This window comes from Rhamphochromis longiceps, linkage group LG19, assembly GCF_057381845.1.
Source record: "Rhamphochromis longiceps isolate RC_006_pf linkage group LG19, R_longiceps_female_GT1.1, whole genome shotgun sequence".
Classification (NCBI taxonomy): domain Eukaryota; kingdom Metazoa; phylum Chordata; class Actinopteri; order Cichliformes; family Cichlidae; genus Rhamphochromis; species Rhamphochromis longiceps.
The window spans coordinates 25,450,402-25,475,401 of NC_140575.1; the positions used below are offsets into that span (position 1 = coordinate 25,450,402).

A 25,000-nucleotide genomic window follows, 5' to 3' on the forward strand; every position below is an offset into this window, starting at 1 on the left:
AGATGAATAGACGAATAGAATTTGAAGGTCCAGCATCCATCAAATGCCAATCCATAATGCCATTCCCTATACCTCCACCAGTACCAAGCCTCAATGTGGAGACCTACTGTAATTAAGTCCTGCAGGGGCAGAGCGTTCTGTCAGCAGCCATGTGCTGTCTTTCAAACCAGTGGACATTTGTCAAAAGAATAAACTGATCCCAGTACAGCTGGACATTGATTAGTTTAGAGCCCTGACTGACTACCCTAGATTCACATGGTTAGCATTACTATATATGTATATTATATATACATATATATACTATATATATTTACTATAATTGTTAAAGAAAGGTAACAGAAACCTTTTTTATTTTTCCAGTTGTTTCCATTTTTTCCCCCTCAACTCATTATCTTAAAAATAGCTGAGCTTCACATAGCTGACTGGATTCTCTGGTCATGATTATGATCTAATATTCTGATATCCATTCCCCCCAACTTCCAATCCCTTTGTATTGTTAAATCCCTCTTTTATTCACTAATTCATTTCCGTGGAATGGAATGTATGAGAAGGTTTCTCCACAAGAGCTCTTTGGTCGCTGTTCTCGCCCTGTCCCTGTTGCCAACACTCACCAAGAAAAAAAGTGTCATTAAGATGGCATCACCATGGTGCTGGTGAGAGGAGGGGTGGGACTGCATGCTTGCTCACAGCAAGGGGGTAATTGTATCAATATGTAAAACTCCCTATCTGTACTGAAGAGACGTTAATACATTTTTGATCAAATTAAGCCATTGTAGCGTGGAGGAGGAGTAGACACATTGAGAGACCACGCAGGGGTCGTACGAAGCTCCGTGCACAGCTCTGAACAAACTCTTCTCATTGTTTTCTCAAATTGCTTTGGATATGAACGATCATTAGAGGAATGAAAGATTAGATTGCTTTCCAGAGGCAACATCGCATGCACACAGCTGACATCAATTTCATGTCTCGATGAGACTCCATTGAGGAAATCAAACACTGCTGGCATGTTAAAAGCAAACCTGACTCTGTAGGTTGCATCTCAGGACTCCAAACTGAACTTCGGTGACACACTGGAGAGATTTGCCATCAAGCTCTGAATGAATGGCTAATCCACACATGTTTTCACTCATAGACGGATTTGGCTGCAACATCAAGGACGGTGTGGAGGAGATGGACACTATCCTCGTTGACAGTACCTTGACAAGTGTAATCCTATATAATACACACTGGGTAAACACAACACCAAGCCAACCGTGCAACCACAGCCCACACTTCCTTTTCTCTCCCTTTGAATTCTAGATTCTTTCTGGGTTTGAAACAATATGAAAGAAGTTTGAGTTTTAACTTTACAAACAAGTGCAAAAATGAATATGCACTCCCCACTATGAAAGAGATACATATTTACATGTATACACAACACAAGTCATACAAACAATCACATGCATACGCACATGTGCATCTCTATATAAACAAAAGACAAAAGAGACGGACAAGCACAATTTTAATTGCCTTTCAAGAGCGCACAATTACAAAGCATACGAATCACCAGGAAGGTTTGTCAATCATCAGATTAATCCTTGATTATCCTTCTTTAATCTAATGCTTACTTTTCTACAGTAATGTTTCCTATTTTTTGCTTGGTCCAAGCCAAAAACTTACTTTATCATTTGGAAACCAATAATTTCTGTGAATAACAGGGCTGAAATGTAAATACTTATTAATAAGTAAATAGAAGAAATAGTTTCCCTTTTGGGGATATTTTTCTAGACTTACTCTGAGGGCCTGGCTGTAGGGTCCGATATTGGCTGGGGCCCAGTGGGACAGACTCTGGACGTGCAGAGCTTCTTTCTGATTGAAGCAGCCCTCTGCCAGGGGCTCGGTCCAGTCATGGAGGAGACAGTCCATCTGCAGCAGCTGGCCAGCAGGTAGAGGCACCTGGACACACACCCTACACAAAAACAAGAAGAAAACTGGATGATTGCTGTACTAAAAATAAATAAAATAAACACAGAATAAGAATGAGCTGTAAATGCAGGTTTGAGCAGCGTAAATATTGAAGATGTTTTACACTTACCTGGCTGGAGGGTTGATGTCAAAGTGTTTCTTATAGACTGCATTGAGTTCAACAAAATCTTCCATGTTTTTTACGTACAGGTGAACCAGAACAATGTCCTTCATCTTCCAGCCCCTGCTGTCCAACTCCCCTATAGACAGTAAATACATTGGAAGTGATAATAATATATTATAAATAAATTACACTAGCCTAACATTATTACTGCTTGGTTAAAATATGCATTTTTACAAAAGGCTTTTGTGTGCAATATACAATAAAACAACAGTACAGTACAGTCCAAATAAAATCCAAATGCAAAGGTCTGTGGCAAATGAAAGTGTCTCGCTAAGCACCATTACAGTGAGGTCATTAAGTTTCTGGACAGAATGAAAATGAGATTTTTTATTTTATTTTATGGATATTTTTTAATGTTGTCTTATTACACCACCACAGTGAATTCTACAGCAAATGATAAATATGTTTCAGAGGTTTACCAAAACTTTTTCATTAACTGTTTGGGAATTTCAGCCATTTTTACACATAATCCATTATAGAAAGTATTTACATGATTGACTGACAAGCAGTTTCATGGTCATATGAGACCTGTTCTCTCCTTATTTCATGACAAATTAAGCCGATAAGAGATGTTGTGTTGATCAAATATTGAACATTTGGTATCTTTTTACTGGGATACTTAATATGAGGTCCAAAGAGATATCAACGCATGTGAAGCAGGTCATGATTAGGCTGAAAAACAAAAATAAACCTACAAGAAATACGATTTTTCTTTGCAAGAGCTCAGTCCCACTAGAGTAAAAATAGGACAATAGAAAACCACTTTTGGTCACCAGTTCACCTGGTGGGAGACAACCTGTCTCAGTCTAACTCAGACTGACTGCAATCATTCTCAAACAGATTGGCAAAGGTTAAAGTCAGTCTGCGCTGATGAGTTCTGCTCCATCAAATGATGAAACACACAAACATGAGTTACTAAGGTTTGTGGCTGGTAGTTTACTGCAAATTGCACTAAATTTAACACATTATTTTGCCACTGATATGTATGCGATAATTGCTGATAGGAGTGCTCATTTATTTGTAATCAGTGGGAGAGATGTTATCAGAACAAGTGTATAATTGGCACTTGTGGATGGCTCAAAGCTCTGAGTGCAACTTTGGCACTGTCTGTCCGGCTGATGTTTACTCAGTCCTCACTCTGTTTCAAGTTGCCTCCCTGTATATTCCTACTCTAAGATAATAATAGGAGTTTACTGAAAGAGAGCAGAGCTGAACATAACTTAATGGTGCAACTTAACTTTAATATTTAATATGAAGTAAGTGTCAAAAGGCAACAGCCGAAAATCGCTTCAGTTTAAAGAATTAAAAAACTACAGTAGATTCCTAAGAAAACAGTGCGCTTTGATGATGGCTTTCCTGCAGCATGTCACTTTTTTATTTATTTCTTTTTCTAAACACATCACAGGGCTTACAGGGAGTGAAGCATATATTTACTGAAATAAACAGCAGACTTTCAGACTTTGAGAGTTAATAAATATGTAAAAATGACTGGACTCTGTAACATGTTTATGGCATCATGAACCACAAGTTCTAACTGTCAACGAAGGAGTGAACGATGTTTAGGTTTGGGTTGATCTTATCACTCAGGAGTTTGGCTTCTCCTTTCTACTGGCCCATTTCTTCAGAAACACAATCATACCAAAGCTTTCTCACTGTAGGATCTGAGATAGCAGCCCCAGTGCACAGCTCCCACTCAGTTTCACACAGAGCGGAAAAACCTGGAGGGATCTGGGACAATAACAATATTTTCATTTACACGTGGAAACCTTGGTTTCTGACAGTATCTAATATCTCATATTTAAATGGAAAAATATGGAGAAAAACACAGAGAAAAAATCTTGCGCTCCACCTGACTGTCAGCCCTCAGGACGGCACACAGTACACAGCAATTTGTAACACAAGAATTAACCCTTACAAACCGTGTCTTGTTTGCTTGTTTATAAATGCATAAATTATAAATGTTACCCATCTGACCCAGTGAATGACCAAGATTGGGTGGGTGGCATGCCGTGTGCCACATTATTGCAAAAAGATTGCATATAATATCCATCTTGACCCTGTTGAAAACTGATAGGAGACTGCTTTATTGCCATTTTATCCCAGTTTTGTTGTTGTCTTGACATAATAGAGCTGGTCTCCATTATTTCAAAGGCATTGACTGCACATGGTCGCCACCTGGTCTCCAACAACTGTTTTCCTAATTGTCACAAACTAGTCAGCAAGACTGGAAATTTCCTTTCAGACAATAAATAATAAACATGTCAGCCATATGAATGAGCCCCCTAAACCATGTTACATAAAAAACACAACAACCTTACTAATTTGAACCTAGTGATAAATGTGTCACTTTCAACACAGCACAACCCTGAACTGCATCCACTAGTGTTAATGGACAGGTTTGAACAAGATTCGCATTTTCAGCTATATTTACCAAAAGCCTGAGATTTTTTTGTTTTACTTTTCTGAATCAATTCGGCATAAAGCTACACCTACTGCATACTTACTCAATATTCATGTCATTTTAATTCTGTCACTTTAGTATTTAAAAGGTGGATAGATTAGAAATGTTTTCTGACATTGAAATCTATTGCTTTAAAGTGGTAATGGTGGACCTCTTCTGTAAAGTGCAGTCTAGCACAGTATGCACACACGATGTAGGCTTTGGATGCAAACGCAGGCACAAGGGCTCAAAGCAAAGCCTTTCTCACTACAATCATTTGAAAGAGCTTCAAGTTTGTTTTTCCTTTGCCGACACTAGCGTCTCAGACTACTTCGCCCTCATACAAAGAGGTTGTTCATTAAATATTAACTTGTTTAATATTGTCTCTGCACTGTGAAGGCTGTTCAGCCAAGCACCACGATAAACATTAAATATGCTTTTCATCTTTCGCTCCTCTTTCCCCATCAAAAAAAGAGAAGGAGAAAAAAAGACTGTGATACACTGTAAAAGCCTACACTTTCAAACTTCTGCAGGGAAAAAAAAAGATAACCCACCCAACACGCCTGCACACTGCGTGTGTGTAAAAAGCTTTAGTTTTCGTTAATTTGCAATGCTTGTCCTTGCTTGGTGGCCAGCATGCGATCCTGTTCTTGTCATGGACAGAGTCTTTGACGCATGCTTTGCCTGCTGCCTTGACGAGCACTTCTAAGTAAGAATGACTTGTCAAACTCTGCTACTTCTCCTGGTGTGTGTTTAGCTAACCCAGCGAGGAGAAAGAAAGACACTCAGGGGACAAAATTCTCTCCATGTGTTTCTTTTCATTGTTTTTTTTCTTTCATTTTTTTGTTTTGGTGGGTGGGTGTGGAGGGTGGGTGTAAAGTGAGCAGTGCAGCACAGTAAGCCCGCCATATTTTTTTTGTTTTTTACTGAACAGCTTACATTACCTCTGCACAAAAGAATTATATTCTACCCCCCTCGACCATATCAAAGATGTCATTTTTATTTGATTGAAGAACACATAACTCATTCAAGTATAGTTTACTTTTGTGTGTTATGTGCTTTTGCGATTTCAGGGAGGCAAAAAAGAATTTTCTAGCAGACCCTTGTGATTTTCCAGAGAGCTCAACACTTTTAATACTTTCCCTTACTTTGCAGCTGGATGAAAGCTACCGATGTCTGGCCCTGGATCCCAGAGTCTTGGCTCTGCAGGCCATTGATGCCACAGATCCACTGATAACCTCCGGAACTTCTTAAAGAGCAAGATGGAGAGACGTCTGCATGAAGAGATACGAGATGAAGAGAAAATGTTAGTTTACTTTTTAAAGTATTTTTTCTCTGTTCATAACTTTGAGAAACCCCAAAATGAGAGATCAATCTGTTTGTTTATTCATTTATAACTATTTAAATATTGCTTAAGAGACAAACTGTGCATAAACGGTTTATGTCAGAGGAATTATTAAGTCAGAGACTGCCACAAAATGACAGGTCTTGTCAAACAATCATTCAGAAATACTAGCATTAAGATGCTGGCCACATGACACAGATTCAGCCCGCTTACACCACACAAAGATATCATCTGGCACACCAAGACATAAATATAGACTCATGCATGCATATCAGTGCATGCGATTCTCCCAATAAATGAATCTCACCGTGGCCCCACTGACAACTAAGGTCACAGTTTGATGAAAATTCGTGCTGGTTGTCTTCAGCTTGATCAGCATATTCCACCTCCTCAGTCATCTTGTCAATGGCATTTTGGCAAGGACAACTACCATGGGGCAAAGCTCTCGCCACCACATCCTGCAATAAAGCACCACAGGGAATAAATCAGGCCAAATGCCCAGCAAAGAGCAAGGAGCCTTCTGCAAAGACAGACAAAACGCTGTATAATTAGCCAATCTTTTCAAATACCCCACCAAGTGGGCTGTGTGCGTCAGTCTTTCATGACAAGGACCCAGACACGCATAACTTCAAGGTGAATGAATATGAAACAACATGCTAACATATTCGCGGTTCGGGCGAATAGGGAGTGGTGTTTTCTGATACTGTAGATTCAATCACGCTGGCTGTCAGTCAAAACTCATGACTGGATGGGTGAGACATGTTCTGGATTTCATCTGTTTACTTATACTTTCCCTCTGCACTCTGCTACTCCTTTAAATAACAAATCATTACCATTCTCTAAGGCATACATATTACCTGCCAAATCCTGCTGGGGCGTCACATATTTAAATACATATTTCATATCTTCACAACGCCCCCCTCACCATGCCCAACACTCATTCACCCCCTCATCGGCTGTCAACCGCATTAGGCAATATGATAATCAAATTAATTATACTTCAGCCCCTCTCTCCTGGCCAGCATGAAAAATAGCTTGACTAGCATTAACGGAGGGCAAATGATGGTGGTCCATCCCCACCCCCTGAGCTTGGTGCGGTTTCCTCTAGTGCTGGTGTCACCGCAGATCTGTCACCCTGACGAGAAAAGCTTCAGAAGGCTGAACCAGGGCAGGTTCTCCCCTGGTTGCCCCCGCCCCCTCCGCTCCCACTCGTGCAGGCCCTGGTTCTCCGTGCTCTTCCCCCAGCAACCTAGGGGGGGCTAGAGGGGCTCTGAGAGGCTGTGAATGTGTCTGTGTGTTGGGGGTTGGAGTGTGGGGAGTTAAAAATTATATAGCTGTAGGGAGTGAGGCTGCAGGGTCACAGAAGATGTGGGACAGGGGTATGTTTTCTGTCCATAACAGTCCCATCCCCCCATCCAGCATCAAGATATACTTACATACATATATAAATACAAACACAAACGCACTCTATTGCACATAAAAACCCACAATGAAACTCACATAGAAATCACATGCTCCACCCTGGAGACATGTTAATCCCACAGTGCAACTTTGAGCTCACAGCACCGTTACACAAGGAGCATTTGCTTTCAGCAGGAACACCAATAAGCCAATAGGTTTCTTATTGAACTACACAACCTAAAATAGCATAATTAAAAAGTAAACATAAATGAAGGCAATGTCTCGATCAGAACTTTCTGGGAATTATTTAAGGATTCTAAAGTTGTCCGCTCTTGCAGACAAAGTAAAATGTTTGCAAATCTTCAAGCCTGTGAGGCCCTCCGCAGCTTCTAATTTACCAAAAGCCAATTTCTACTCCCCCCCACCCCCATCCACAACCCTTGCTTATGTCCGCTTAGCCAGCTACCTGAATGCAAAGTGCCTTAATGTGAGCAGACATGTTTATTAAGCTGGGCCTAGTTTCAGGCTGCAGTGAATATTGCAGACGTCAAAGTAGGCCATGTGGGGCTAGAGGAGAGAGAGAGTGAGGGATGAAGGGAAAGACCGAGAGCAAAAGTTTGTAAGAGAGAGAGCGCCGGAGCAAGAGAGAGGCCCTCTGGAGGTCGATCTGAACCCTGCCCTGCAGTGCTGTGTTTCTCCTCAACAAAGTTATCAGACACCAAAGGGTTTTGTTCTTGTATTTGTTTTGCCCTGAGAGCAGTTTTAAAGCAATCAATCCCGAAGCGACTCAAACTTTTGCTTGTAAAATTATCGATTCGGCATTGAACGCCATTGATCTCATTTGCGAAACAAGTTATAACTCATGGAAGTTTGACTCACGGTGTCTTTGCTCTCCGTGTGCATTTTAGTGAAGCGCAGGTAGCCAACCGGTGCAAAGGCATCTGCTGAGTGGATCACCGTCTCCGCCCCATCACTGCACAAACGCACAATGAACGTCCATAAATATTTGGGGAAAGAACACACATGCTGCAAAAGTGTCAGACACAGTTTATAATGCTTTACTCACATAACGATCTTCTTTTTGAAGAGTGGACAATCAAGGGTGAAGGTTTCATATTCACCTCCTTCCCCACATATATGGACTCCATACTTCTGGGAGAGCTACTCAGGGAGAGAAAAACTTTCAGTTTATAATTTTTTAATCTCAATTCAATCCCAAATTTTCAATAGAACACTGGATTTTAAAATGTATAAATTGCTGAATGAAAAAATATATTTATATTAAATCATAAATCATATTTTATATATATATATATATATATATATATACATATATATATATATACATATATATATATATCATCAAGACAATACATCATTTTAACTACATGATTTCATATTGTTTCATAGCCAACTTTGAAATGAACGTCAGGTAATGTCCTGGAGATAAGAGGCTGAAAGTGTGGTGGAGTATCTGCCATCCAATTACCTGTTTCAAGTAGGGCTCCATGTCAGCCAGAGGTTTTCCTAAGTGCTTCTCTGGATCCAGGCCTGGCACACATGTGGGAAGAGACACATATGAATGTACACAAAGCAATACACAAAGACAGAAATACAAACACAAACACCATTGCAAACAGACAAACGTATGCACAGACAGAGAACGAGAGAGAGAGCGCGGTCGGATCAGCAACACAACACAGTGATTGAAGATGACAGGCAGGGAGGTTTACGGGCAGTCGCACAAACACACATGTAAACCTGCGCCCTGGATCTATTTGTTTGACTTTGCAAGTAGTGTACACAGATCTCTCTGGGTAAGGGCAACAGTTTTCAGTTGCTGGCCACAGACCCCCCCGCCTCCGCCCCAATCCTTCGCCCACAACCCCCCACCCCAACAAGTTCCCTTTGAGAACATAAACTCTGGAAAGAGATCTTGTTTATTTGGCTTTCCCCTCCCCTTCCCCTGAAATGGTGCATGGAAGTGACTCACAGGAATGGGAGCGAAAAGAAGAAAGGGAAGAGAAGGGTGGTGGAGAGTTTTGTATGCATATCCAGTGGTGCCACGCTTTTAAAATACAGGCTGACTGGCCCTCAGTCCCCAGACACAAAAACAAGTAAATCCAACTAGCAGCCCGCTTCCCCTTTTGATAACATATCCAAATCCAGACCTGAGCTTAAATGAAAGATTAGTGCGTTGATAGCTCTAATTTAGGAACACTCTACATATTAGTAGGAATAAAAGGCTGAAAACAGCGAGGAGTTTACTCAGCTTGTTGAGAATTGCAGGGTTTTACTACTTTGTGACACTGAGTCCTGATTTTGTGCTCTACAGGCTCTTTCCTGAGGGCACTAAGCAGAACTCCATCTCACCCTGTCACTCCTTTCACAAAGAAAGTGCAGCCAATGATTTCCTGCTGCACATTCTTTGCTGTTCCAACAAAACACAAAGCTTTGAGTACCAGGTGCTCTCTACAAAGAATAGAACAATAAAAACATAACAGGACACGAATGTAAAATGCTATATTTTAAGAAAGCCAAGTCATGCTTGCATCTTTAGAGCAAAACACCTGACTGTTTTACAGAAATACGATGACCGCTAGTGAAGTCTCTCCTTATTCTTCATCATTTTTCTTTGCCCTTTCTGTGGTTGCCTATTAACTGATCAACATAATCATTATCAAATAACTGATGAGTAACATGACAACGATGTCATCGCCATAAAAAAAAGCTGCTGACCCAAATTATTTCTCTCAAAATCTAATATAGCTCCACTACTCCTAGACATCAGGTGATCCTGTTCATTGGCATGTTCATGTGTTTAATTAAAGGAACTAAGTTAATCGAAATGTGAGAATCTCTCTTCTCTCATGGCCTGACAGCCTCAAAGGTTAACGTGTCATCAACGGGCCCCCATGGGGAGCAATGGATGGGAGACGTGAGGGAAGGCAGAGGTGATGTGAAGGAAGGACGTCGCATCCCATCCCAGTTCATCTTAATCCCAGCTGTGTCTCTCCTCCGGGCCCCGGTGGTCCGGCACTACAGGGAGAGATGGAGGGCCACAACAGTGGGAGGGACGGAGGGCCATAACAGTGAGAAGGCGGGAGGGAAGGAGGGTGGAGAAAGTGTGGAGAGAGAATGAGCAGACCCTTATTCTCTTCCCAGGGGATCTGTGGTCTTAATTAGTGTGAGAATATCTAATCTCAACATCCTCTCATCTTAACCCTGCCACAAAGGTAATAAGGAGAGATGAAAAAAAAGCATTAAAATTCAATCCAATTTAAATATCCTCTTTAATTAGTCATGCCTTTTAACAAATTTTAATAATTGGCTCCAAATTGCTGAGGGGATGCCGCATTTTTTAATACGTTCATTAACCTCCTCACTCTTAAATAATATATCATACATGATTTGATATTTACAAGGAAAGAAGAGGATGACGGAAACCAGGAAGACAGGAGTGAGTGATAAAACGATACAAAGACAACACTAATGCGGAGGCATTTCTCCCAAGACCACTTAGCACTTGTATGAGTGTTCTCTTAATTGACGTTTCTGACTGACTTAAGGTTACTCAAACCAACTGGAAATGAGAGTAGATGCAGTGAGCTTGTACTTGGAACATACATTCTTTGCAAAGTGTTTGAGTAGCCGCCAGTGTGAGCCTTTAGCAATCTAACATCACTCATTTACATGATCTTCACATCTCTGTCTCCTCTGAACCTGTTTTACAACTTGACCTAAACCCAATTACCTAACCTCATTATGCCACATTAAACCCAAATAAGCCCACCAGAAGCTGCCATTAGTCTGTCGCCAGAGACAGCAAGATCGCACTTTGTAGAGAGAGGAGCTTTCCTAAGAGAGACTGAGAGGAATAGCTCTCCTTTAAAAGGGCTTTTTACCTCGTATTATCCTATAAAACTCCAATTAAATTCAGTGAACTTTAAAACCAGGGAGTCCAGTAATGAGGGAGAGCATTTCTTTTCAAGAACAGTGCCGACATTTAGGGTTTGAAATTAAGGAGGAAGAAAAAGTTTACCAGGAAACCGAGAGTCATTTATACAATTATGTTTTTATACCGAGGTTTAAAAAATAGTCTTTAAAAACAATCTAAAAATATAAAAACACATATAAAACACTAAAACTGCAAGCTGTAGGAGAAGTTAACCGATAAATAATAATAAAAAATGTTTTAAAGCATAGACGTGTTCTCGAAAAAATAAATCCATCTGATCTCTACAGAAAATCTTAGAAGTCACTGAATGAAATTATTTCTTTTAATGTTGTACTAATTCCTTTAAACGATCGCGATTGGGTTTTCCCATCTCGAAAAGGTTGATTCATGTAAACCCACAGCAGTGAGTTACCTATTTAATTGAAAGTGACTGTGATTTTGCTTACTGAGCCTAATGCCAAATTAAAAACTGGGAGATTCTAGATACTGTCTGAGCTGAGCTGAGCTGAGCTGAGCTGAGCTGAGCTGAGCGCAGTATCGCAGGCATCCGCAGGTTGTCTTAAGATCTGGCAGCTGACAGCTCAGCTTTAATCCTTGCCTTCAGAGAGAAAAGGCAGAGAAAATTGGATTCATGATGTGTAACATTTTAGCCTTTAAATGGATGAAATAAGCATCTCCTCCCTAGTAGGTGAGCTGCACCAGCCTTTAAACAATGCACTCAAAGACCCCCGCCAAAACAATAGCTGTTCACTATCACCTAATCTTCGCAAGACAGACAGAGGAATACAAAACAGAGAGGAAGAAAGGAGAAGAGGGAAGTAGCACGGTACAAAGGATGATAAGATTAAGGTTATATGTGAAATTTGTCAAGCTCTTATCTGAAATTCAGTGTCTGTGTCACGGTCCTGGGTCTTATGACCCAGTGATTTGAGTTTCAGTTCTTTTGATGTTCATAGTGTATGTTTAAGCTTATCAGGTTTCCTAAGTTTATTTGTTATCATGCCTAAGTGTTTCTAGTTCTTATTATTTCCCCCTCGTGTTCCAACTATGTTAAATCTCCCTTGCCCTTCGTGTGTTTCATGTCTGTTGTCTTATGTTGTTATGTCTGCCTCTCATGTTCCTGTTTCATTTTGGAGAGATCTCGTGTTTTTATATTATGGATTATGTTTTGAGTCCTTTGTGGTACTGTTTCGTGTTTCCCTAGATCTCAGTTATGGTTATCTTAGGTTTTGCTCTTTGGCTTCGTCATATGGCTTCCCTGTGTTCCATGTTATGTCCACTGTGATGTTTTTGTACCATATTTCAGGTTCCTATATTCTGTCTCCCCAGTTGCTGTTAAGTTTGCATGTTTAGAATTCAGTCAGTGTGTTTCCTGTTTTACTTTGAAGGTCCATGTCTCATGTGAGTGTTTCTAGTTTTGCTTCCCTTGCCTCGTCCTGCTTTATTACCCTCAGCTGTTCCTCCATGTGTTCCCACTTCCCCTAATCACCTCCTGTGTATTTAAGTCCTCTGTTTTCAGTGTGTGATTGTCAGGTCGTCTGTTGTCCACGCCATGTTTCCTATGCCATGCTTCCAAGTTTCTTGTCTAGGTTTTTCTTATTGTTTGTTTAGATTTCCCAGTTTAGGTTTGTGTTAATTTTGCTTCAGTTTGCCTTGCCCTTTGTTTGTACCTTTTTTTCCAGCCATATTAAACGTCTCGCTTTTTGTTAACATTCAAGTTTTGTTCCCTGTTCCTTGGAGTCTGCATTTTGGGTCCTTTTTCAATTCATACAGTCTGCCCTCGCCAGACTGTGACAGTCTGTTAGCAAAATAATGGGCAGCATGAACCGCGTAGCAATCACATCAAGATGAAATCTTTCCAGTCCAACAAATGATAGAGAAGAAACTGGGGACCAAAATGAACCTGTAGAAAATATTTTTCAGATCTAGAGTGAAACTGAACAATGTGTAATTTAAAAAACAAACAAAAAATGCAGCCTATCATTCTTAAACTATTTAAGGTAAACCTCAACCCCCAAACAGCCCAAACCATCTGCAGTAGAGAACGTCTTTTTGTTTTTAACACGTGAATTTCATAATTTTCACTGAACAGAAGAACAACAGAATCTCCAGTGCATGCCATATAATGGAAATTTAAAAAATAAATGGATTCTAATAACTGACAGCAAAGTAAAATTAGTACAGTTATCTTGGAACATTTTAATGGATGAAATTAAAAGAGCTGGAAAAGTTTATTTAAGAATTCACCAATGAACTTATTCCTCATTTAGTCATTTTTTCCAGCACATTCTCTGATTGGTTGCTTCTCTTTCTGATTTGTACTAGTACACTCAGGATATTTCAATTACTATAATTGAACAGTGGATCTGAATATGCAACTTGACTGGAAACAAAAGGTATACATACAGTATTTCCTCGATTAGGTCGAAAGGTAAAAATCCACAAAGTAGAAACCATATGTTTATTCCATTATTTTTAATAATTAATTAATTAGTGATTAATTTTGAGTCATAAAAATCCTCCCCCACACTCTTATAAACCTTCCCACTGTCTTTGAAAACCCTGTTATAACTCTGTTATTAATTTTCTAGGTTAGAAAATGCTTATTTTACTGCAAAAATAATTGAAATGTAAAAAAGAATTAAATACCTATAGAAACATGCAATGAAATTCCTGCAATATAAATTTACAGATGATGTCGCGAGTCCATGAAAGGTGCACCGTCCGGCGTGGGAATACTGTGTATGTATTTTTTAATTTTTTTAAATAATCTATTACCTATCTGTCTAACTAACTTCATCTTTGTTAGTTTCTAAACAGTCAAAGCAGAAAGCAGTTGAACCTGACGTGTGAGCAGTAAGCTAAACTTGCAGCCTGAAATCACATGTCTGTTATTGACTATCTACGGAAGAGGATTAGGGCCACTGGAAAAAAACAAAGAGAAAAAGTCAGAATTCTGACTTTGAAGACATCCCCACTTGTTTTGCTTTTTTTTTTTTTTCTGTCCCAGACAAAAGATGACAATGTGAAAAAAAATCATGGCGACATCTTTAGTCAGAGGCCCTCCATTGCACCATGTGTGAAGTTCAAAGTTGTCCATTATAACCACTCTGCAATCCAAGGCAAAATCCTGACAATGGCAGAAATTTAGGATGATCATCTCACAATGTGACTTGTATAACAACCCACAACTACAAAACAAAAAATAGGAATGCAGCACGAAAACACGCAACACCAGCACTGTGCCAAATGTAACAAAGCATGGAAAGCAATAGTGAAGGAATAACAACCATAGATCCTGGGCACTAATTCAGCAGGTAATGCCATCCTGCAATCTGCATCAAACCTGATCCTACAGTGTGGCTTTCTAAAGTCTCAATTTGTAATGGTGCCTTCATATATAGAAACAATACCAAGCAAAGACTCTTTTTATTTACACTATCAGATACCCTGTGGCGCCATGGTACTTCATTGTGGTACAGAAAATGTCTACAAATAACATAAGTTTGTTTAAAAAAACAAATGAAATCGGTCCGGGTTAGAGGACAGAACACTTAATTTCAGGAACAACCTGCATCTTTTTACAGGGGTTGATAATCTCATATCTGATAACAGGCTCTGTTTGGTACTGTTTCTATATCTAGATGCTTTGCCAATGTAGTTCTAATATTCAAATCAAACATACAAACCATTGAGGTCTCTGATCACCAATTGTCCTTTAAATATACATTAAACTATGATAAAGTGACGAGGTGATCAGTGACAGCAAACACGTGACATAAGTTCCCTAATTCCGAGCTTAAAGGATGTGTTCGTGTGAAGGGTAAAAGTTCATGCAGAGATAAAAGATTTTCCAACAGGCAGACCGTGATTTCACACATGCCAATTATCTCTGGAGCTGAGGACCAATTAACTGCTGAACCTGTGCCCTTATACGCACATGCACTAATCAATTGATTAACTAATTACATGAATATTTAATACTAGCTTTTAGGATTTCCAATTATCCACAGTTAGCTGCAGAGACACAGCACCAAAAACGGGAATGTGCCTCCACCTTTCAGACGAATGCTTTTTTGCTCATTAGAAGCTTTAGCTGACATTCGTAGGCTCAGATCCAGTTGAACTTATTTCCCTGCCTGCAATTTGGGATCTTCAATGACTGAATTTTTTTTCCCCCACCGTCAGCACACAAAGGAACACTTCCAGAGAATTCACTAAGAGGATCATCCTGCATTTGGACACCTGTCTTTTCATTACAGGGATTTATTACTAAGAAACATAAACTTCTTTAAAAGAAGACAGAAAGAAAGAAAGAAAGAAAGAAAGAAAGAAAGAAAGAAAGAAAGAAAGAAAGAAAGAAAGAAAGAAAGAAAGAAAGAAAAGACCCCAAAAAACTCAGTTTCTTCTAGCTACAGAATATTCTAAGTTGTAGCTATCTGTGCAACTGCAAACTTAACCCTTGCCCTGTGAAAGTATTTTTCCTCTCCTCCTGGGGTTTGCACATCTTAATCCCTCCAAATCTCTTTTTTCTTGCTTTCTCTCTCACACACAAACACCAAAGGCCACCAGGTATGCCCCTCTGTCACCCAATCTCCCCCAAACAGCACACCTCACTGCACAGGCCTGCTTCCACCAAAGCTGCAATTATATGAGTGCTGCCTAAAATGCCTTGGGCTCTTGCACCCCTATTCAATTCTCTCCTTTCTAATTACCGCTGCCTTGGGACAGGTGAGAAGTCAGGGCTGATAAAATCTTTTCTTTTTACCTGTAGCCAACACACACATCCCTAAATACACACAAACACCTACAGTGGGAGGCCAAGATACACACTCATAGTCACCCGAGGTGATTTTCCTTTCTAATTATAATCTTCCAGAAAATGTTGAGAATTTGCTTTTAGAGTTAAGATGTGTTTAGAGTAAAAAGCTTGGCAGAAGCTGCAGGGTTAGAGGGTGATTGAGGTCTTTAAGGTAGGCTGTTTTGGTTACATGCTTGTCATTTTAGGAAGTTGATTGATAGCTAATATAAATGCAGACTTAGATTTTATCGAGTTACAAATGCAAATCAAGATAAGAAAAAAAATGTTGTCTGTAGTAAACACAATTATGATACTGTGAGAGAAAAATGGATTCTGACATCATCTCCACCCTGATGGGCATCTGACAAGTTAATATTATTTATTACCAATATGTCCTTTATAAAACCCATTAAAAATGAGAAATGGCTCCAGGAAATAAAGCACCAATGATGAATGGCTTGACAAGTGCATTCTATAAGAGGTTATTTGAGCAGTGTTGAAAGATATGCAGAATATCATGGACGCCTCACACAGCTCTGTGGGTCATCAGTCAGCCGTGGACCCCTTTTCGACTGATTGCTACCAAAGGTGACAACAACCACTTAACAGCACGTAAACAGTGTCTACATGATGATCTATCGCCACGAGTAGTTTGAGAGTAAAAAGAACCATTTGTAGCCATAATTATCGTTTATCACCGGCACCGTCAAAGGGGATCCAGCTGCACTGTCAAGTAGATACAGGTAGGGATCTTAACATCATATACCAGGGAAAGAAAAACTTTTTTTTCCCTTTGTCTCTCCTGTTATTCTGTAATCTGATCTTCCTATCCTCGGGCTCCAAAACAGGCATGTAGAGAGCAGGTGACACCACATTAACCTCTTCCGTCAGTGCTGAAGCAGTTGAAAAACGTAAATGAGAGGTACCAGATTTTAATCTTCGCTTCACGGACCATGTATTCTGAGCTATGCATAAGCACAGACAGAAGAGTTTCTCACATACAATGGGGACATGTGTCGCTTATTGACAGGTTGCATTCATGTACGGGGCAATCAACCGTGATTATTTCTCGACTGCCAACCTTTCCTCCACACACCCTCCTAATACAGCCGCACACTTTTCCTCAACCCTCCTCCTTCTGTGCGTCTTATCTTTTCATATTGTTCTCTGCTTCGATACTTTTGCCGCTGGCACAAGTCTTAACACCGCGGCTAAGCTGCAGATTAATGATTAGGGCATTACTCTGCTTGTCTCTCTTTTTCCCCTCTGGTTACACCTTATTTTTACTTTCCTAAAGCTCACTTATGCAAATTCTTCCTTCGGTGCCCATTCCAAACACAGCTTAACCAATATAGCACCTTGAGAGAACATAAAGAGAGCGTTCACCAGTGGGCTGAAACACAAACTCACCGAAAGCAGCAACTTTGATGAGGATCGCATGAAGGTCTGATGATATCATCTCAGAGAGCAAGGACTCTTGGTCTCGCCGCCACAGGTAGGCCAATGGCTGCAAACCAAGCCGCAAACATCTGGGAAACAGGTGAAGGGATGCAAACTGGTTAATACTGAATATTAGCCAATGTTAGAACAACTTCAAAGCCTACTTGGCTGGGCAACTCTTCATTTACGGGAAAGCTGCCACCCTGATGGGCCCACAGCACATGCTGCCACCTGCCACCGCAGCCAGCGGTTTTATTCAAGGAGAAAACACACACACGCACATATACACGCACACAAAAATCCCCCCAAAAAACTTCATCTTAAGCTGTGGCTTGTCTTTCACATAAACTCAGGTGAAACACACATATCCACAGCAGGTAACTGGAGCCAAACTGTCTGCAGACAAACGTCTACTGCTCAAGAAATGCCTGAGCTGCTTACCTATATATTTGTGTGGGAAAACAATAGCTGACTGACAGCAGGATTTGTTAATGTGAAGAGAGCCTTTGTGTTCTGCTATGTCCAGTTTATGAAAATAAAAAAAAACAAGAAAAGTAGGATAAAAGAAAAGATAAGATAAGAGTAAAAGTAATACTTGTAGGTGTCTCTCACACGAGGGAACTATTTTTTCTTTCTCGAGTAAGAGCCGTGCGTCTACCCCAAAAGGAAAATGCACTTTTAAAATGATCAAAGTCACTTGGCAATTAGGTAACCATCAGTTTCAACCATCATTTCATTTAATTTTGCTCCATAAAAACAGAACCACTTCAAAGCTAGTCTAAATAACTTGACATAAATATAATGCAGTGCATGTATGTGTGTGTGTTTAAGCAAAACTCGCCCCCAAATTTGGAGCGCAGGGAAGTAAGAATGCAGGCGATGTGCTCTTTTCTTCAGTGGACATAACAGTGTGTCTCATATAAGTTCAGGGGTGCACGTGCACGTTGAACTAGCAGTGTGTTCTGGATCGTGAGTGTGCACGTGGTCAACTTACACATTCTCCACCCGGACCCTCTGGTAATCAGAGAGAATGGCCCCTACTGACACCGCTTCGACGCCCTCCTTTTCCTGTGTGGAGCAAAAGATGGAGGAAACTTAACAACAAACATTTCTTGACTTTTCCATTATAAAGCATGTGCGATGTGCATAATGTAACAGCCATTTGATGTCACCAGTCTCTCGAGGCCAAATACCCCTTTCTCAAACTATAACGGTATCCCAAAGTGTTATCTGAACAAAACCACACACACACACAGATGTAAACACAGACACACAGAGACTGAAAGACACAAAGAAAGCAGATTCCTGACAGCTCACTCCTTTCATTGGACCGCAATCCTGTGGGGATGTTTACACTCTGGTCGTATCAAGGCCTTTACGGTCCAGCCCATATCCCCTGGAGGTTTGCGCACATGGCTCTGTGACTGAACTTGCATGTTTATGCTTAGGTTTGTGTGTGTGTGTGTGTGTACGTATGTGTGACTGGAGGCACCAGCACCACCAAAGGCAATTGCTGGACCTTATCAGTAGTCTAGTATAAGCAGGAGATGAGAGTGTCTGGCTGCAGCCTGCATCCTGTACACCCACAGCTGGAAGATGGAACCACAGTGACAACTTGAAGTATCAGCGGAACTTTGTGTCTGTGAGTGGCATGTATCTTTAATACTGCTAAGGGCTAATCTAATTGCTTTTCATATCATATTCATATTTCAGAAACAGTGAGACAACTATGCACTCGAGAGATACTGACACAGCCTTGAGATGCATTCAATCTTCTTACAGAAAAACAAGCTTGATCTGGAGTGACAAATACAAGCACACACACACACTTACACATGCACGCAAGCAAGGGCTACATGCTGACGTGCATACATACAACGAAATAAAGGCACAACCTCCGTCTCCACCTAAATGCCCCTCCCCTACTCAAACCCACCTGCAGATTCATTAGAACATTACATGGGCTGTAATTAGAATAAGAGGCAGGGGTAGAAGCAGTGGAGGGATGCACAAGTCTCCACTAAATTACCTTGTAGCCGTTATCAATTTCCCTGGCTACTGGTCCTTAAGATAAACCCCCCCACCACCACCACCACACACACACAAAGACACAAAAACACACACCCCTCCTTCTCCCTGTGGTCCCTTCCTGCAATTTTTCTCTGCCTGATAAACATGCTGATTAAAGCGAACAGCGTGTAAACCTTTGATACTTTCCTAAATGAAATCCATGCCCTGCCTGGGGCCTGATGCTGAGCTGAAACGCACTGTACCTCACACACGCAAACACACACACAGCTCCACAAAGGCGTGCCAGCTAATCAGATAAAGGATGTGCTCTGTGTGTGTGTGTGTGTGTGTGTGTGTGTGTGTGTGTGTGGCTTTGCGGATGTGTTTAGCAGAGAATGTGAGGAATAAAAGTGATGCTAAACACATACCACAAATAATTCTTTGACCTAAAGTTAAACACAAAGCGATCTTAAGAAGGCATTCAGCACTCCAGTATTGTTTTCTTTTTTTATCTCGCCAATCTGTCCCGCACTGTAATGTACATTTATAGTCAATCCCATTGCCCGGTGACAGTAATTAAGTCAGACTGATAACATTTCAGCCCAGCACAGAACAAAGGGGGCTGCAGGCAGTGCCATGTAATTCTAGGTAAGCCTCAAGGCCAGCACTCTATTCTAATGCAATGATAACCTTTTCCCTAAATGCAACTGTCACTCCCTAAAGAGGCAAATTAGGAGGTACAGAGTGGGATAAGAAGAGACACAAAGAAAGACGAAAAGATATCCAAATGAGAGTGTTGAAGAAGTGTGCTACATCAACATCAATTTGGTCCCTTGACTTTAAACTTGCCAGGACCTGACAGACTATCAGAGCATCAGAGTAACAACAAACAGCTTCGTCTCGCATTTCTGTCTCTCTGTCTCCCTCTATCTTGTTTCTCTCAGGAGCAAACTGTTGTAGGTACTTGGACCTCTGAGGGTCAACCTGACTAATTAAATGGCTTCACTTTTCTTTTCCATTCAGCCTTACAACCAGGCACACTCGCCACTAATGACAACACAAAAAAAAAATTCTCACACATCCCCTTGTTTTCAGTGGAGATTCTAACTACTAGACCATTTGGCAACGGCTTTGGGAAATGATTATTTTTGGAAGTGGTAATGTTTTTGTCGCTATTATAGCCACCGCCAGGAGACAGGCAGGAATGAGGGGGCAGCTAATGCTGCTCTGGATGTGATTTTATAAATTCTAGACATATTTTCTCATCCTCTGTGGGAGGAGGTAGGATAAATTATTGTGAAGAGGGGGTATATGTACATATAAATCTAAACTGATGGATATTATGGGAATTGTTCTATGTCTATTCATGACGCCATAAAAAAATCCAAACTTTGATTTTATAGTAGCTGAAAAATTTATCAAAATGGTTTATAGTGGAAATATTTGACAAAGCGACTAGGTAGCTCATGAAGCACAGTATAATAATAAATAATAATAAAATCTTTATGAGAGCTATCTGGCTAAACGATGTTTTGACTATATTAGAGGTGGGATCTGGGTAACATAATGATAAATCAAGGCAAAGGTCATGAAGAGGCCTGTGACCTACTAACCACTTCTCTTCCTCAGTGATTGTTGGCACAAGATCTAAAGAAAGAACTCCCTCGCTGCCCTGATTCAATGTCACTCTTCTTTTTTCAGCATTTAATGACCCTTGTTCATAAAAGGAAGCCTCACCTGATCCAGGACCTGAGGCCCTGTGTTATCTCATGCCCAGAGCAGGACTAATTCTCGCATGGTGCTGTGCAACAGTGCAACCCCTCAGCAGCTCCGTCAGAGGCAGACTAAACAAAAGCCTGGCCTGGCTTCCCCTGTCCTCTCCGGCAGGCAGAAAAGCTATTAATGAGGATCTATGGCCCAAAGCAGTGGAAGTCCTTAGTCCCCCCAGCCATGTCCATCAGGGTACTTAGCCCCATGCAGTCATTAACTTCTGTTACTAATTGTCAAATTCATTAAACTAATCCTTCCCCCACATCCGGATGTCTCCCGTGGAAATGGATGGAGAGGGCTGAGTTATTAAGATGTCAGCTGTGGAGAAGATTAAGGCCAGCAGACATGCTCCACAAAGAAACGATACGGCCATTAAACTCTATATCAAGGTAGTGTGCGTGATATACTTTGTAATTATATATACATTCATCTTAGTAAGGGAGTGAAAGACTGCTTCAAATGTATTCACAGTCACAGACATGCCTTTGGTAAAGATATGTATCTGCCTCAAAGACAAAAAAAATCAACTACAGAATTCAGCTATGATCTCAGCATTAAAGGTACTAACCCATTCCACATTTTCATTCAGGGTAATATTCAACATTCAAAGCCATTAACAGCAACTAAAGCAATTAGAAAGCCATAAAATATTAAAAATTCAATAATCATATTCATATGGAATACATCAGAACCCTCATTAACTCGCTCTCAATGGCTGTCACAATGAGGTCTTAATTATACACCCTAACAATACAAAGCTCCATTTTGCAAAATGGTAGGTTTCCAAAATGCCCGATTGAGTCTGTTCTGACAGCCAGGAGTCCAGAGCAGGCAGATCTCAACTATTATTGACACCAGGCCACACGTTTCCTTAAAATATCCGCTTTTTATCAAGTCTAAACCTGTTGACACGCTCACTGTATAATATTACTGCCTGGTGTATGCAGCATTCCTGTCTGTGATAGCAGGAAGGTGGGGAAGTCGACAAAGTGGGGAAATTAATTAAAGTGGTTCGAATGACAGTTTGCTCAAGGGCACCAAGGTGCCATTACATGCTCTCCATTGCTGCAATCACACTGTCACATCGTCACCGTGCCTGACCCCAAGACCTCCAATCCCACCCCTCCTCTTCAACATTTCTTTCCCCTCTCTGTGTCTTCTCTTCACCCCTCTCTTCCTGGATCCATCAAGTAAGTGACTGGATGCGACATGGTTTTAATGTTCTCTGCATTAGCTCTGGGCCTGTTCCAGCGTAATGGGATTGTTCTCCCTTGTTCACCTGGAAGGAACATGGGGAGGGGTTGGACCCTGTTGTAGTAGCTCAAATAGATGTCATACAGGAGATGGGGCTCGCTAGGGTCAAGCGGTTGTGTTTAATGTAATGTAGACACAGTCTTGGGGCGTGTTGGGCTGTCCTGACAGCGTAGACATGCCAAACTGACAGGAAGCTTAGTGTGAGCTTAGTAGGAGGAGACACTGCTTATTTGTTGTAAATCAGCTTCCTCATTGTCATTCCAACGAGACTGTTAAACTCCAAGGTGACTCCAAGAGTTGGTAAAGGAGAAATGGGATGCTGAATGGTGCACACAAGGCACAGGATATTCTTAATGATCGTTTAAATTAAGGTACACCCAACGTTCACAAAATCATATTCTGCTTATACAGTACATACTGAGTCTCAAACAACAGGTATGGTGTCTGATCCATCAAAACAAACAAAATGGACACGCAGGCTTAGCGAATGTTTTTGTAAAACAAACATCGGCAAAATCTCGTTCTGAAAGGCTTTCAGAGACATTCCCTTCGGTAAATTGGCGGAGCTCTGCATCTAAAACAGCTGTTGAAAGACAGGCTCTTCCTTTGTGTTTGAGGACGGTCTGGCAAGATGACTCAACACGTGTCAGTCTTCAACCATATAGAGTGGTGGAATAAGAAAAACAAAGTTCTCACAAAGCCAGCTGTTCGCAAAGCCAAATGCCCTGAACGGTTCCTGAGATGATGCAGGTCATAGTTACGAGAAGTGTGGAGAGGAAGCAGACGAGGGGAGAGTATTATCCTCTGCTGAGGCCACTGTGCAGGTGTGACCAGGCAACAGAGGATATGACATGAGGCATTGTCTATTTAGCACGATGAGTGAAGGACGCTTATCAGTCGAAAGCCAAAGAAATGTGATGAGTGACAGCGAAGTGTGCACTGATTAGGGTATGGGGAAGAATGAAAAAGAAGCTGTTTTTATCCACGAAGGTACTAATGCTGCTTTTTATGGCTGAGCATGAATTTTTTCAGTTTCCCAGCCTTAAGTTTACACATACCCACACGGACACACACACACACACACACACACACACACACACACACACACACACACACACACACGCACAGTCTTTAGTCTTGGATAGTGATTCATTTACAATGACAGAGCTGTTTTCAGCAATAGAGCCTGAGCATAAATATGCCATGCCGCACAGCTGGAAAATGTAGAAATTCATCAGGGTTAAAAAGTAGAGAGATTAACGTTTCACGAGTTTCCTCTAAGATATATACGGTTACGTAAACACAGGCCCCGCCAGTCATCAGGCAGGGAGGGAGAGGGCCTTCGCCAAAGCAAGCACAAAGCCCTGGTTTCAGCAGGCCAAGGACAAGGAGGCTTTCCATATCAACACACATGGAAAACTAAATGTCGGGAAGCACCAGTGAGACAGGTTGTTTATCGATGTATGGTATAACCATGAATACTTGCAATTCAAGAAAACAAGTTTAGTCGTTAGTACTTAAAATGCAATACTTTATTTTTTGTAGACCACATTAAATAAACTGTCAGCCTTTAACTTTAAGTTGATTCATGATTTTTTAGGATTTTTAAATAAAACCACTGTGATTTCCTGCAAAAATTAAATTGAACTAAACTAAATATTAAACATATAAGATATTCTCACTTATATCATGAGTGAAGTCCATAAGGTGTATCCATACATACGTAATGTCGATGTATCCACACTGGCCCACGGAGACAAGAAGACAAGAAGACACACACACACACACACACAGAGCCTAAAATGTAAATGTTTTTCTGGTGAGGTCAGAATCCAGGCTCTTGGCATTTTGGCTCTTCTGCCCTCCGTCTTACATAGTTCCAACAGACGTCATGCTCCCCCAACACACGCGCGCACGCACAAACACACGCACGCACACACACTCCCCAGAGAGAGACCAGAGAAAAATATTGCTGTGATGCTGGTTTAACCCACTCTCCAGACTCCAGACAGTGTTTTTCTACGGCTGGTTATGACTTTAGCTGCGGGAGGTGATGGGGCCTGCCACAAATATTTCTTGAGGGGAATGGTTCACAAAACAAAACATAAAAGCCCTCTTAATTTCTGAGTAGATGAATGGCAGGGAGTTGAAAGACTTGACACAATTCCTCAGCTGTCAGTTCTGAGGCAGACAGAGTTGGGCCTGACTAACTGTTGATACTGGCGCATTTAAAAGGTTTTATTGAATCTCCTCCACAACTTGCGTTTTTCTTACAAGGTTGGATCCTTCATATTTTATGATATCTGGAGAGTAAAAACAACTCGACTGAGTCTGAGGAAGGCATGTAAAGCTTAGATTAGATTTTCAGACAAAGCTAAAAATTTGAGGTTTTTAAAGCAGAGAAGAAATTGTTGAAGATGTAACAATAGATCTCTGATGATGAAGCAGAAATT

At 40.9% G+C, this 25,000-nt stretch overlaps 1 protein-coding gene across 1 annotated transcript in view; it reads right to left on the reverse strand.

The window, feature by feature from the left end:
* Positions 1-25,000, reverse strand: part of dph6 (diphthamine biosynthesis 6) — a 67,117-nt gene that overhangs the window by 24,994 nt on the left and 17,123 nt on the right. The window contains exons 4-12 of the mRNA XM_085392513.1: positions 18,508-18,581; positions 17,484-17,602; positions 8,804-8,865; positions 8,381-8,475; positions 8,194-8,287; positions 6,221-6,371; positions 5,717-5,842; positions 2,075-2,204; positions 1,774-1,948 (exon numbers count right to left, since the gene is read on the reverse strand). Coding sequence (XP_085248639.1) covers positions 1,774-1,948; positions 2,075-2,204; positions 5,717-5,842; positions 6,221-6,371; positions 8,194-8,287; positions 8,381-8,475; positions 8,804-8,865; positions 17,484-17,602; positions 18,508-18,581 — 1,026 coding nt within the window. The remainder of the gene's footprint in view (positions 1-1,773; positions 1,949-2,074; positions 2,205-5,716; positions 5,843-6,220; positions 6,372-8,193; positions 8,288-8,380; positions 8,476-8,803; positions 8,866-17,483; positions 17,603-18,507; positions 18,582-25,000) is intronic.